At 41.4% G+C, this 16,063-nt stretch overlaps 1 protein-coding gene across 7 annotated transcripts in view; it reads right to left on the reverse strand.

Moving 5' to 3' along the window:
- SULF2 (sulfatase 2) overlaps window positions 1-16,063 on the reverse strand; it is a 243,991-nt gene that overhangs the window by 32,181 nt on the left and 195,747 nt on the right. For all 7 annotated transcript variants that reach the window (XM_090064399.1, XM_090064400.1, XM_090064401.1 and 4 more), the window contains 5 exons: window positions 13,954-14,104; window positions 12,232-12,407; window positions 6,756-6,884; window positions 5,711-5,767; window positions 4,621-4,750 (listed from right to left, as the gene is read on the reverse strand). In XM_090064399.1, coding sequence (XP_089920525.1) covers window positions 4,621-4,750; window positions 5,711-5,767; window positions 6,756-6,884; window positions 12,232-12,407; window positions 13,954-14,104 — 643 coding nt within the window. The remainder of the gene's footprint in view (window positions 1-4,620; window positions 4,751-5,710; window positions 5,768-6,755; window positions 6,885-12,231; window positions 12,408-13,953; window positions 14,105-16,063) is intronic.

Below are 16,063 nucleotides of genomic sequence, written 5' to 3' on the forward strand. Positions count from 1 at the left end.
AGTACGTAAGTAACACGTCCTGTTCTCCTTTCCAGGAGGACTTTATTTCCCTGCACCGACTTGTGAAGCTCATGTGGCCTCATAGCTCAAGAGCCGCTTTAGCAGGTACTGTAACTGCAGATCATTCAAACTTTAACACTGCAAAGTGAATACACGTTCCAAGACAGGACATTGTGGACTCTTCTTAGTGTTACAATAAAACAACTGTCAGCTACAGTGAACTACATCTTGTGTACAGGGGGAGGGGCAGTTGACTAATACAGAAGTAAAAATCTGAATTCCTTGCCAAAAGTTATTACTATTATTAATTCTATTACTATTATTATTTGCACTGTGGCAAAAGCAAGAGGTCCCAACCACAGCTGGGTCTCCTTTGAATTAGGTACTGTACAAACACGTATAAAGAGAGAGTCCTGGCCCTAAACAGCTTACAGTCTAAAAAGACAGGACGGGAAACAAAGGTCCAGAAAGGTGAAGTGACTTATCTAATGTCACCCAGAAAGTCTGTGATACAGTTGAGGTTACAACCCATGTTTCCTGTCAGCTCACTGTTTTATCAACTACAGCACCTTGCTACTTGTGTCGGGATAGGTGAAGAGTTCCTTTTTATTAAGTTGTATCAATTTTGCCAAGGCACCTTATTCTTTCAGTTATCTTTACTGAAAGGAATTCAAAAACATACCTGATAATTAACAAGGAGTACAAATATTAACTTGATTCTCTGAAGCACTAAAGTCAAAACAAAAACACAGTAAGAGTAAAATACTCTTTAGAGATAATTGTTCTGGGTTATTTCTGGATATAACAGAAAACACACAGTTTTCCTGACCTTCTGTAAAGGAATATATAAACCTTGGGGGGGGAAAAAACAAAACAAAACTTGCATCAGATTTCTGAGGCTTTCATTTTCACAGCTAAGTGTCTTGGAATATTCCCTATAGCAATGAAGAAAGATGACCCAGGGAGCAAGTGGCATACTTTTAGTTATGTCATTTCCATGTTACTTGGGGATTTCTTTACAATGGGGACCCTTCAGTAACTCCTGCTTACCATGGAAGCTGCCAGGGGAAGAGATGAGTATCTCAGCACCACTCATACACCATTTACATGGGAGGAAACTAAGAATTACAGCAAGTTCTCCTGGGAAAAATGTTGATACAAATGGAGCTTTTTACCCTACATAAAGCAAACTCATCTTTAAGTACATTTGAGCCATAAGAAGTAGAATTTTAAGAAAAGCAGGATTGAAGGGGACATGCCGCCAACACAGACATCTATTTTTCTTGGTAAATTAGCAATACAGTTATATTGTGTTAAATCCTGTTAAAAAGGGAACAATGCTTTTTTTTAAAACAAGGAATAGATTCATCCTAATGATCTTGTAGCTGAGCAGGTGAAACATGCTAAGCAAAGACGAATAAACTTTGCAAATCATTTCAGTGGAGTCCTTTGTGCAACTGTTGTTATGATACAGAGGAATTGCTGGAAATACTCTGCAGAGCAATGCTGATATCATAATTGGCTTCCACAAAAGCACATTAATGCAGGCCGGCAGATAAAAGTGGGTCAGCTTCCACTTACCAAGGCAGTTTAAAATGAAAGGCTGAACTGCACTGAAGGGATGGAAATTGTATGGGAGCTGTTGGGTACTACAATAAATGTTTTTTATTTCACATGGGAAGAAATAGTGGATCCTCTTCAGATCCTTGAATATGAATGCTGAGCTGTTCTTTCATTTGCTGTTACCATCATCCTTTGCTGGATGCAAATCACTAACATGGCCTGGACCCCACCAACCGTGTAAGAAAAGATAGCAACACGTGTTCCCTTTGCACTCGGGCATTTACATGCGAGTATTACCAAAAAAACCTCACTTAATGCACTACGACCCTGACTCAAGGTTTTCAACTATGCAAAGAACCCCATCTTCACTATCCCAGTTCTCCCAGCAGCCTGACTACAGGTCAAAGAGTATTCCATTGCTAAGGTTGCAGAGATTTGCAAAGGAAACGCGTAGTTGCGGTGAGAAAAGGATGCTATGTTAATGCTTCTGAAGCAATAGCCTAGGCTCTTCTCACATTCAAAGTTCTCCTTACTTCCCCTCCACACAGAACTCTGCCCTCTTCTCTTCTGATTTTGCCTCCAAGTCACTTCCATCCACTTGCGCTTCTCTTTGGCTTTCCTGTGCATTTCCTTTCACTCCAGGTTTCCTGTCACCTTTCATACTGTCCCTGGGCCTCAAAGAACAGCCTAGTCAAAAGCAAAAATCAACAAAAGAGCTCCCAGTGACTTCAGTAAGCTTCGGTTTAGATCTTAATGCAAGATCTGTACCCTCCCTTTAAAACAGGATCTGAAAAGGCACTTACTTTACAAAGCTCTCGTGCTTCTGTGAACAGATCCTGCTTAATACTATACGCCCCATCCTTCACAATGGTAATCAGCATGCTACAGGATCAAGGTATGTTTGTAACATATCCACCGTATCTGTGTACCTTAAGCTCCTCAAAACAGGGATTTGTAATTTATTTGGCATGTTGTATGTATTGTGTAGGGCCACACCAACAGCGCCAGGCAAACAAACAAGAGCATGTCCTTCTGGAAGTTATTTTTGTGGCAGTCTAATAAACTGTTTGAATGCACCCATATTTAGAGACATTTTTTCCCCTTGGAAGAGTGTATTCATTTCCCACAGCACTTGCTGTCTAGACAGAGCAGTAGGGCACAGTCTCTAGAGCAGGGGCTAGATGGATTGAGACTCCCTTGGGAAACCATCCCAGACTCTAATTGACTTGATTGTTAGGCAGGTTTTCCTGATGTCCAGCTTAAATTTGTCTTTTGCTCAATTTCATCCCATCACTTCCAATTACTTCTTAGTGAACTGCCCAAAACAATCCCCCCTGCTCCTGACAATGAGAACGTGGCAAACCTCTCTCGATACCACACCTCTGCTTTGCAACTCACTGGCAATTCTGACCTTTTTTCTCATTTTCTTCTGATGTCAAAGGTATTATACTATTAGCAAAAGAAAACATAAATGTGTGTGTCAAAACAGGGATTGTCCACTCGCCTGTTCTCCACTCCCTCTCCCTCCTCCACTGACAGTGAAGTGCAATAATACTGGAAAGGAAGCCTTCCTAGGGCAGGAACCCTCTTGCAGGAGACAGCCCCCATGTCTGTCTGGACAAGTGTGGAAAATCTTGTTCTTTCCTGTCCTTAATACAAGGTTCAAAACAAGGTGGGTACAAAATGGCATAAGAAAGTCAAAACAGCCCTCACAGAATATATAATGATGGAAAAAGAACATTCAGCTTTCCCTCAACTACTTGAAAACTCAGTAACAGAAATATCTAGCATTCATCCTTCCTTCTTCAAGAACATGACAACTTTACATCTCAAAACTGCTACCTTCCACGTGCAGTCCCAGCAAAAAAGGCTTGCTGACAATAATCAGTATATGAAAGGTGACATCCACAAGATTTCAGCAGCTTAGACGTTCAAAAGGAGTCCAAATTCAGAGAGCTAAATCTGAAAAGAAAGCCATGGGAAGAAAAATAGGCACAGTGCACCTGCTCTAGGAAATGTTCATCTCTATGTCCCTGATCATCTGAGTCCAAACCAAATGCTTGAGGACTTACGGTCTCAGTCCACAAGTGTATGGGGGCGGTGGAGAAAGTGTGCTGGTAAAGGTGCTTTATCTAATCATAAGACAAAGTCCTGGAACAATTTAAAGCAGCCATAAAGTTATAATGACCCACTCTGGATATAACATGGATGACACTTACGTAGGCAATGCACTCTGGCACCTGAAACAGGAGCTTCCAGCCCTCACAAAGATCAGACACCAGCTACATCACCTTGCAATCCTATGCTGGGGTGATCCTCAGTTGTCATTTTAACACAGGTTTACAGTACCTCCGCACCAGTCCAGTGGACAAAGGGACATTGTGCCAAGCCAAGGATGCATTCTGTGTTCCTGGTAATACACTATAATTATTTGCTAAATCCCTCCTGTGCAATTACGTCTGGACTGTGGACATTTCTGCAGTACAGTTATGTAATTGCAGAAACCACACGGACAACTGACTACACAATACATGTCCCTTTTACCCCCAGCTACTGTATGCAGTCATGGTAATTGCACCGGCAAATTGCGTGCATTTTTAGGAGCTGTTCTTGTTAATGGGAGGGATGTGTGATGGCCACTTTAGACTTCTTTGCTGTTATTTTATGTAAATTGAAGTAAAAATGATTTAATGAAATAAATATGAGTCTGTAGCAAAAGGGAACTGTGCACATGTGGAATAATCTGGGCTCAGTGTGAACTGTCATCACTAATGAATCTTGAATCTCATTCTGTTTGGGGAATAGAATGTTAAAATAGCCGAAGTCGTTCTCTTACAGTAGCTGGGAATCGATACAGAGGCACTTGAATCAGCAATTTCCTGACTGCCAGTCAATCTCATAAATGCTATAATACAGTTCTAAGCAAAGGCCATGAAATGAATCACTTGATTTATAAGCCGGCATTGAGAACAAAGTGAAGGGCATTATCACAGTTTGCAAGTGGTGTTAAGCTTAGGCCTTGATACAGCTGCTTACACTGTGCCTGATGTGCCTTACCTGCCCAAGCTGTTCGCAGGCAGTTTGATACTCAGCTCGCTGGCAGAGGTCTTTAACCCGCTGGTATTTAGGCAGGAAGTTTTCTTCCTGAGCATCCACTTTCTCATTTTCCCTTTTGTGCAACAGTTTACTGCAGAGAGAAAAGAAACAGTTCTATCAAAGTTCGTTCTAAGGATGAAACAGGTTCTGCCAGAGGGGCTCAAACCACCGCCAGTGACCAAAGTTTAATGCTCTGAAAGAAACTGAACTACCTCTCTCATCTTCTCTGGTTAATCACACTAGGCTGCAAACGGGTGAAGGGGAGATCCCGACTCCTATGCAGCCCCTATTGGCTCCTGAAGTCTTTATTAGATTACCCCAGTTAGAGCATGCATAACTACAAGGGTTAGTAGAGTTGAGTTCGTATGGGAACTGCAGATCAGGACATCTGAAACTTTGGGGAAGCAGGAGATTCAAAAATCCAACTGCAAACTCAGAGCAGAACCTTGAGGTTCATGTTTTACTCAAGCTATTGTTTGAAAAATGATGCAGTCCCATTTAAAAGTCTGGTGGGCCGAGGTACTAGGCTGGAGTCACTGGAAAGAGGATATAAGGTGCCCACATAATAACTCTCCTGAGTGCCACAGGGCTACACTCTGCCTTTGTTTCCTGTCCTCCACAGTGTGCCGGGGCAGAGGTGCAAAGCCACAGCCAGATGATCCATAACTGGAAAGGTTCATTACCTTTTATTCTCCCTCTGCCACGCAAGGCTTAGGTAGTGGTCAGGGCGCTGTTCCCTTTCTTGGGCTTGCAGGAAATGAGCAGGGGCAGGATTCATTCCTTCCCACCCCAGAACTTCTGTAGGAGTCATGTATGCACAGCACATGAAAGCTGGGCTGGACTTTGACCCTTCAAACCAACACAAAACTACTATGGAGTCTTTCCTACCATACACCATTGCCATTAGAGACATTGCAGCAATGCCACTGCAGGGGTGGGTATGTGGTGCTAGGTGTGTGTTTTCATATGACAGCAGAGACAGCTTTGGTTCCAGTCATGTAGGATCCTCCTATTTAGGGTGACCGGGCTCTGTGGTTAACTCTTTCCTTACCCTCTCTCCACTAGGAATGAGTCTCTCCACACCTTCATCTTTTTCTTTAAATGGAACCTGGAAAAACAACATTTGTATAAAAATCCACCTAAGTCCCAACCTGTCTCCTCCTCCCCAATTACTCCTGCCAAAAACGTGAACTGCTCCTCCCAAGGGAACTCATGATTATAGGAAGCAGACACATGCATATCAGCAGTGCTAATCACAGAGGAACACAGGACAGATTCATTCTCATGGGCAAAATCCACAGTGGATTTATACAATATAGTCATTGTTTCTATATAAAAACCACCAATGCACAGAGGGATTAAGTGACTTGCCCAAGGTCACAAAGGAGTCTGTAATTAAATCCAGACTTCCTGATTCCTTCAACAGTGCCTTACCTTTGAAATCATCCTCTGCCCTGCAAATGCCCTCTTCCGATCTAGCTGTTCTCCTCTTCTCCACCACATGTGCTTACAAGCAAAATTCCTGCGGGCTCCCCACCCCCCTGTCCCATCAGTTGCTGATTCCTCAGACTGTTTTCTTTCACAAGCATCCGTCTAATCCTCTTCCCTCAGCTGTTCTCAGTGACGGTACTGGGGCAGGTCTCAGACAATAACTGCATAATTCCAAACATTAGTCTGGGTTTGTGTTATGCTGGGTTTGTGATATACAACCAGTCCTTTCACCTGAATTAGTTTACAGTTTATGAGATAAAAAAGGCTTTGCTTGAACACATCATTGTAAGTGACGCCACAGAAACATTTACATTCACGTAGCTAGAAACCTTCATGTAATCAAAGGCCAGTTTACTATTACACACATTATGTGTGGATATCTAGAGGACAAGCATCCTATAACAAAACACAGCAATCAGATCAAGTTAAAAACAGGTCAGAACATATTGAATAGATAGATAAATGGAGCTCTAATTTTTTCCTATGCATTATGGCCCATTTTATGTATCCATTTTTATTGTTTTCTCCTATATTTACCTGTGAATGATCAAGTGTGCACAGGTACATGCAAATGCACACTCAGCACAGGTGCTTTCCTTCCTTACCTATTGACTGGTCTCTCGGAATCCAGCAGTTTTAAAATGGATTTACCATCCATGTCAGTTGGGATGTCCAAGCCTGCAATATCTAGAATTGTAGGAGCAAGATCAATGTTCAATACAATGTGAGGATTCCTGAAAGAAATATATAAAGACCCTGTTTAGAAAAACTCTGTGGAGGCTGCAAACAACTACAGAAACCCCAGCTCCTCCATGGAGGATACGGGACCTAAAAAAAGCTTACTCTGTGACATCCGCACAGAACAAAGGCAGACATTTATCCAATCTAGTCAGCTATTGAAAGGGACTAATATATACAATACTAGTAAAATGCTAGGTGCACAACCTCAAGAGAGGCTAATATGAAGATTAATTTAAGCACATAGCATTTTGAGAGTGAATGTGCAAAATGGTTTGTAAGGTAAAGCAAGTTAATGACTTAGAGAGGGTTCTGGCTATTTTGGGATATGAGAAAGCACATAAAGAAAATCTCTAGTGTCTCAGAGAATTCATGGGTCTGCTAGTATGGTAATGATTTTATTAAGAAGTAAATCTGGCTGATAACACATGGTTGATTTATTTCAGCATAGAGCACAAAACCAAAAACCTGGGCCTATGCAGCAATCAAAGCAAACAGCTAACAGTTCCTGTGGGTAGAGGAAGGTGGGAGAGGAAAGAAGGCAGCAAATTAGTTCAGAGGAACTGGCCCTATTTCTGCAAGTTTCATAGTTTCTAGGGTCGGAAGGGACCTGAGCAGATCATCTAGTTATGATGTTACAATACTGATTTCCCAAATAGGGACCCATCCATTCTCCAAAGAGAGGAATCTGGTACCTAACAGCTGCCTTTGTTACACGTGCAATATCACATTCTTAGGTATAATTTTATGTTCTTTAAAAACAATCAAGTTGGGGCACCTTATTTAAAAAAAAATAGATAAAGGGGAATATACTTTTCTGCAGCAAATCTAGTTTTGCACACTTAGGCCCAGGAGTTACTAGCCACCAGGCTAATTCAAACCCTAAGAAACCATTTGTGAATTGCAGAAGTTTGTGAGTTAAAAGGTCAGCAAGCAACAACAAGAGCAAAGATAGGACGATTACTGACCATGTGTAATTTACTTTTAATCACCAGTGACTGTTGTGTGTTATATCTGGAATTAATGGTAAGGCTAAGGAATGACTACTTGCTACAGCGGCTGCTATAAAATCTTCGCTGGCAAGAAAGAGGAGATGCTGCAATTATTCTGCATGAAAAATATGAGCTGTAGGTATTGGCAAAATGCAGAGCACTGAGGTTCTACTATCTGTGGAAATTCGACTTGAAGGAAAGCATCAGTTTACTATTTGATATATCCTCTCTCCAAGGAACTTCATCCTGCTCTTCTAGGTTCTAGTGGGATAGTCTATTAAGTGTTTTTAGTCTCTGATTCCTGTGATCCTAATAGAAGTATTTTTACCTTCAAAAAACCACTCAAATACAAAGCCCGGTGGAAAGATTCTACAGGCCATCATTCATTTGTGATTTAAATGCACTTCTACAACAAGGCTGAAAGCAAGTTCAAAAGGAAATGGGAATCCTGAGGCTGAGACAATTCAGACAGGCAACCCCCTTCTTAGCTAATTATCAAAGCTAGACAGTGCCTCTGATACCTCAAACCCACTGCCTAGATAACTTACGGTGCGGCTCAATATTGACACTCCTCTCCAAAACTATAAAGAAGGGGCTTAGTATAAGAGGAGTAGCACTGCTGGCAAACACTCCAGTGGTATATGAGCCCCTATTTCACAGGGAGAAGGGCTGTTCTTTCCTAAGCCATTCACCCTTCTATCCAAACTACAAGGAATGAAGGGCCATATTTTCTTGTTAAACGGCAAGAGAGAGAAAGACCCCCTTTACATTTCCAGGTAGCCAGGGAGACTCTGTGAGAGGAAAGCATTTCATATTCTTACAGTTACCACTAACTTTCTGAAAAGTAGTCTCGAGTACGCTTGGACTTCAGTGGACTCCATTCTCCTATACATCATCTGACTATCTTAAGGTTTTATACTTCCACCCATCATGACTGTATTGAGCATCCGCCATGTAAAACAGATATGGCAAAGTCCCCACGTACTTATGGACACTGGATCTTCATCTATTGTATTTCACCTACCTGTCTGTGCCTTATACTCTTCTTCCCAATCTCCTCCCTCCTACCTGCCTCCTCACACTCATGCTTTCACATCTTCTTCTTGCTACTTCCTGTGCACTGAAGAATCTCCTATTCTCCCATCGACAAAGTCCATCATCCCTTTCCTACAAATCTCTTTGGTATAGTATTCAAGTCTTTCTCTGGGTTTAGTGCTAGTTTCCATGCATAGGGTGAAGGAAAGGGTCTGATTCTCAGAAGTACTGAGAATTCACATCCTCAAGTGGAAGTCAGCGAGAGCTGCTCAGCACCTCTGAAAATTAAGTGATGCGTCTTCCAACATTTACATCCAAAGCTCTCAGATCATTATCTGAGACAGGGTATGAACACTTTGAGTTGGGGATCTTGTTTATTTTATATGTAATTTATACAGCCAATATCCATGTAAATACATGTCACGACATTTACACGACATTTTGGCACGACATTTACAAAAAAGTTTTAAAATCTTGAATGTGTTGATCCTATGACTTGAACTAACAAAGCAACTAAAAACCTTCTGCTACTTTTAAAGCCATTTGCTATTTTATTATACTCAATATTCGATCTTTCCCTCTGGAGTATACGAACAAACTTGTGAGCAGAAGATTTTATACACGTTAATTATGCTAAAACATGCACATTGATATAAATAAAAGGCAGCAAATTATGGCACTCTGTCCAAAATCATTACTTAAGAGCAAATATTTGCTATTAAAATAATTGCTTAGAAAGTATATTTACATAATTTCTTAGCTGATCAAAGCTACCATTTTAATTAACAGTCATACTCCATGCTCTTGTGTGTCACTGACAAACAACTTAAATGTGAACTCTTGGAGGACAGACTAAGGAAAATGTTTGTAGGTTACACATATGGAAAATACTATGTGGCTTTTTTATTGAAAGCTGAAATAGGCAATACAGTGATTCTACTATTCCATTTAATTACTTTCTGACAATAGCTATTTACTCTAGTAATGGACATTATATAATAGAATTACCGGAAAAGATCATGGCTTAGAGTGCTACTACAGAAGAAAATGATGAAATATTTCCAAGGAAGGGTTTGCAAAATTTAGAAGCTTTTTCAAATGGCCTTTTCAACTGTCCCCATGGACGACTATATTGTAATCTGGATTGCCCACCTGTGCAAAGAAGTAAAGGGTAACAGGGCCCCCTGTTACATTGCAGCATCTGCTCTCAGCTCTTGGAGCTAAGCCTAAAAAAGCAGCCTGCTCAGAGCAGAAACCCACCTGCCCAGGATGAGCGGCAAGTGAGGGGGTAAGGAACCCTGGTTCCACCCCGCTGCTTGTAGGTCAGAGCAGCTGATCAGAGATATGCGTATAATGAACTTTTTGGATCAGTGCCAAAACAAAAAATGGGGAATAAATCATGTTAGATCAATTAAACACTTCACTTCATTTGAGGGTTACTTATCACCACCACTCCCCCCCCCCCCCGCTGCACCATCTCTGCCAATTTTAAATTTAATTCAATTCTGAACCAAAAAAAATTAAAATAGAAAGTCAAACCATTTTGCTTTGAAAGTGCCAAACCAAACATTTAGATTTTTCAAAAATTTCCCCCATCTGACATTTTAGGGGGCTGAAGGCATTCTCTGAAAATGCCCCAAATTCACAAATAATTTTGGTCCTCCTCAGAATGCATTTTTGGTGAACGTACCAAAATCATCTAAAGAAATTTCACCCAAATGAACCAATGAAAAGGACATCAGTTTATTTCTAATACAGAACACCTAAACTATGATTCAAACAAAGTAGGAAGGAAGCTGGGGAAGTTTGTCTTGGGGCCCCTCTACACACGCAGGTAAGGCAGGAATGGGCAAAATAGCAGATCCGGCCAGCAGACAGACTCCATTTCCCACCAGCCCTTTCCTGCATGGCTGGGACCGGTTTCCATGGAAACCCCAGCCACAGCTGCGCTGTGATAGCACAAGGCTGGGGTTGGCATGGAAACTGGCAGGGCAGGAGGCTGCTCCAGTGCTGCTGGGATCTTGCAGCAGGGGCAGCTTAGTCCAGGGCCAGGGCAGAGTCGTGATCCGCTGCCTGCGTTGCCCTGCCTGGAGCATGCAGGGTGCAGATCACAGCTCTGCTCTGGCTACTTGCAGTGGTGACAGCGTGGTCCTGAGCGGGGGCAGACCTGCAATCCGCTGCTTACACGCCCCTGCCCAGAGCATGCAGGCTGCAGATCACGACTCTGCCTTAGCCCCAGACAAAGCTGCCCCCGCCGTAAGATCCCAGTGGCTCCGGAGCAGCCTCCTGCCCTGCCCTGCCACCTGCCCTGCCAGCATGGCTGGGGTCAGTCTCTACGGCAACCCCAGGCTTGCACTATCACAGTGCAGCTAGAGCTGGGGTCTCCATGGAGACCAGCCCCAGCCACATGGGCAGAGGCTGCTGGGAAATGAAGTCTGCTGCCGGCTGGATACAGCCCACGGGCCGGACTCTGCCTGCCCCGAGGTAAAGGCATGAAAGGATCTAATGTGTAATCCACCAATCATGCTTCCTGCCATGCCACATATCATACCTTATTGCTGGTGTAGAAGGAGCCCAATCCTGCCTTGTGAGGCCAGTCCTGGGCTCCCCCACACCAGTAAGAAGCAGGCTCCCATGTTCAGGAGTGCCCTTTGCTGACAGGGCTTCCAGCTGTGGGGGCCAAGCACAACTGGGATGAAGTCCCATGCCTGATGGAGCTCTTGGCCCCTGCTGCACCACACACACACCTGGGACCGAGAATCCCTGCATGTGACACGGCTCTTGGTCATGGCCGAGCCCCACATGTAGTAAATTAAAGCTGGATAGAAACCAGCTATCAAGTTTTTACACATTTTTGAGCAATAACTTTATAGCTGATTGGACCTTTTTAAGACATGATACTTAATTTGCATGTGTAGCCAAGTCTGAATTTACTGTGCACTTAAAAGTAATTGCTCAATAGAGATAATGTGGAGAGAAGGCCTTAGAGTCGATCATGCTTCCTAGGATGGTAGAGATTATGAACTAATCCTTGCTTACGGATTGTCATCCAGCTCCAAGCCTTTCATTCTTTTCACCCTGCCAGCACTGCACATGTAAAGCAGGCAAACTATACCTGCCTAATTAGTGAAGAGAGGACTCTATCATGTTGCACAATTTCAAATGTGATCCATTTTTAAAAATCTGCTTGCACCATTGTATTTCCCCAAAGGTATCTTTAAAGCCTTACTATATGGCTACTGGCCCCATAAGTTTTGTTACAATCATCACATCAATCTCACAAAAAGCAATTCAGGAGCTAAAGCCAAGGACTTACAAAGAACCGGCCTCCACATTTGGACCTCGCACGTAAAAAGGAACTCTGATATCAAACTCATAAGGCATGGACTTCCCTTTCACCAGTCCAAACTGCCCAATATGATAGCCATGGTCTGCTGTATATATTATATAAGTATTGTCCAGTTCACCTGTTTCAGCCAGTGTATTATAAATCTGGAAAAAAAAAAAAGTGTAACATTCTTTTCATTAAACAACCCCAAATGCACAGCATGTGAAATTTCAGAAGACTGCCACTATTTCAAACTCCTGAATGTGAGCTCTTAGGTGCTGAACTCTTTTGATAAATCTTTCCCCTTCTTTCCTTATAATATTATATATAGCAAACTGTCTTAATAACATGGCAGCATTTAGAATTTCACACATTTGTGCAACATTCAACAGTCTTGGCAACAGTCATATGCGTCTTCCTTACGCAGAACGTTTCCAAAATCTACCCCTAATCAACAGCCAATTCTAGTCATTCTTGCTATCTGAAGGTGCTTATACATGTGCTTTGGGCGTGTGGGGAGTGGGAGGTGGTGCTTTCATTAGAGATGCTCCAAGAGCTGCTCTAATTAAAGTGCCTGGAGTATCTCATGCATCAGCGTCCCCTTGCTTAAAAATGGCGGGGGCACTTTAACTAAAGCTCATCAAATGAGCTTTAGTTAAAACACCCCTGCTGCCATTTTTAAGCACGAGGATGCTGATACACGAGATACTGAAGTCTGTTGGAGCACGGTAATTACCACACTCCAGCAGCCTCAAATAATCGAGTTTGCTCTGGCGCTCTGTAATTGCAGCATGTCAAAGCAGCCTTGCTGTTCACGTACAGGAGCCCTGAAAGAACAACATGGTAAGTTAACTCTTAATTCTAAAAGCTATTACTTTTAGGGAGTTAAATGCAAACCTCTATGGGAATACTTAAATACAGAAATTGATCTCTCATCAAAGGACATTCCATCCTTGACATCTGCTCAGTTTCTATCATTTTGCCTGAATCTAACAATATGGTGCTAAAGCAATTTTCATTAAGGAAACACATTTGGGATCAGCATTTGGAAAATCTGAGCGTAAATTCTCCTCTTCCACTATTGAGTCAGAAGAAATGTCACCGTAGCCAAGAGCTTCATCAGTATAAATTAAGACAAAAAAACAGACTTCATACGTCTGAACCATTATAGCATGTGATAATGTGGAGAAAATCTGATAAACGAAATATGAATCCCTTTAGGAGATACAGGCTGAATCAATGCCATTGATGGTCCATGGGAAAATAGCAGCAACCTCCTTACAGAGGTAAATTCAGACAAACCATTGACAGCAACTGTATTTAAGAAGGTTGCAATGATTTCTCAGGGCCATTTTTGTTGCTCATGTACTTAAAAAATGGACACACTTCTTTTAAAAATAAAAGAATGTTAGGTGCATACATTTTCACAGGAAGATTAAGCTCAATGGCATTGGCTACCTCTTAGTGATGAGAACGACAGGAGACAAGAAGCAGCACAATCTAACACCTTCAAATATGTCTTTCTACAGCAGCAAACAAGCCCAAGTAACAGCCTGAAGACTCCTATTCAAGACACACAACTTGTAAGCAGAGTGAGGGGGTAAGGGGAGTTCAATTTTCTTTTCTTTTCTTTTTTAATGACAAACTTTTTGGAGCTTCTGTTAAGAAACAAGCACCAGCTGGGTTTGAAAAAGAGATCGGTAATCTTACCATTTCCATTGAATCATCCACAGACATAAGTGTTTGCAGGCGTTTTCTCTGTAACATGTTGGTAAACTCCATGTGAATAGGTTTCATGGGACCAGTATATCTCATTATCCAGTGCTTGTCTGGGTTGGGAGCGTAATTATAACTAGGAGTACTAAGAAACAATGAGGAAAACAGAGCATTGATATTTTGAGGGGGAAAAATGGAGTCCTGTGCACCAATAAAATCTATTTGACCAACACTATCAGACTAACTTCCAGGTATGCAGAAAACCTACGTTTCTGACAGAAAAGTATCAGCCTTTTATATTTTATGTGAAAAATGGGAGCATGAAAATAGCTCTTCAGGAAGTAAACCTATCGAAAATAAATATAGTTTTAACAGCATCCTTCAGACTAACAGGGAGGGATATATGCCAAGGCCAACAAATAAACCTCCAAAGTCTAACATTGCAACCAGGGAGCATTATTTGAACCAGCAGTGTGTACAACTGACTTTCCACTCATGTAACTGCTCCATTTCATTCTGTCCATGCTAATATTGGTTACTATGTGTTGTTGCATAATAGGCTACTTAAATATTTTAACACACATGTACCCAGGGGAGCACAAGTACCCTACCTGGTGGTATCAAACTGCATGTGAACGCATGGCAAGCAGAAGTAGGTACAAAGCCGCATTTTAAAGACCTGCCAAAAAAAGCAGGGGTAAGGGGAAAAAGGACTCTATTTGATAGGTATTTTCCAGCCCTAACACTTCCATAATCATCAAAAATGTTCAAATTACAAAATGGATGAGTGCACAACATGGAAACAGAATCCTGCCAAAACCCAAAGAGCTAGATTTGAGGTCCTGCCTAATCTTAGTGCCCTTTTAGTTCATAACAATCCCGTTTTCATTCAAGTATCAATATTTAATGTGGAGAAGGGCATCACTGTCCTTCATTTCATTTTGTTTGGTAGTTCTGGAGCTTGATCTTTTTATGCATAATTATATTATACCATAGTGGTTACTCTTCACATCAGATGTCTCTTTTCTATTGTTGTCTTTGCTTCGATTTTCAAGAAACACTATTATTTTATTTATCTTTCTTAGATGCATTGAGGATGTTTGCCATCATTTAAGGCCTACCACCGTGTTTTACTTGTTTTTAGGTATCAGTTGGTACACAGGCTTGGATCAGACCACACACAGTTTCACAAATAGGAGAGGTGTTTTTCCCCAAATGAGCAACCTGCTCAGAAGCCTCTTTTGATTTCAAAATATTAGATCAATTTGTGCTAGTGTTGCCATCTACCTGTAAAATACAAGATGGTGAACCAGAGGCAGAGCAAAGAACAGAAGATTTTCCTTTAGTTATTTTCTGATTTCTAACATTCAATTTACAGGTAAATTATACATGCATCTTGCCAAAAAAAGAAAAAGAAAAAGAAGCAGCCATTATTGTTTTGCATGCATCAGAGTAGCAAGATAACATACAGCACCAGGATAAATAACAATAGATAGCAAAAACCGAAAGGTTTCTTCTAAGAAATCAGTTGCACTGAGTGTATCTTTGAATATCATTGGTACCAAATACCCTTAAAAGTTTCACTTTTCAAATAAACATGAAAATAATACCAGATAATTGGATTATGACAAGTTATATGGAAAGCTTTATGTGAGATCCTATCTGAAAAATGCACAGAAAGGGAAGGGAAGATTCTTCATATGGGGAGAAAAGGCTGCTGTTTATTCTCTCTGCGTGGTTAATAGTATCTTGAATTTCAGAATGTTATTGTGGCTCAAATAATGACATTGCTCCCTTGAAAATGCTGACAGTTATGGAAACTGTTGCTATGTAATGCCCAGAATGAATCAAAATGCTTGGCAAACTCCTTTTCAGCTTACTTTGTGATTTCCTGGCTGATTTGAAACCTCCCGCTGCTTAATCCACCCCTGGCCCATGATTTTCTTTGATTACTACAAATGTAACCCTCTTACACTTCACAGATTTGTCTATCTTTTGGGCAAAAATGCAAAACATAACATTTCTGGAAGCGGGACAAAATAGCCCTTTCAAATTTATTCAAAAGAAAAACAAACTCCACCATACTGATTATTCTCTATATACT

The sequence above is a fragment of the Crocodylus siamensis genome, chromosome 10 (genome assembly GCF_052110815.1).
Source record: "Crocodylus siamensis isolate JL-2025a chromosome 10, ASM5211081v1, whole genome shotgun sequence".
Classification (NCBI taxonomy): Eukaryota; Metazoa; Chordata; order Crocodylia; family Crocodylidae; genus Crocodylus; species Crocodylus siamensis.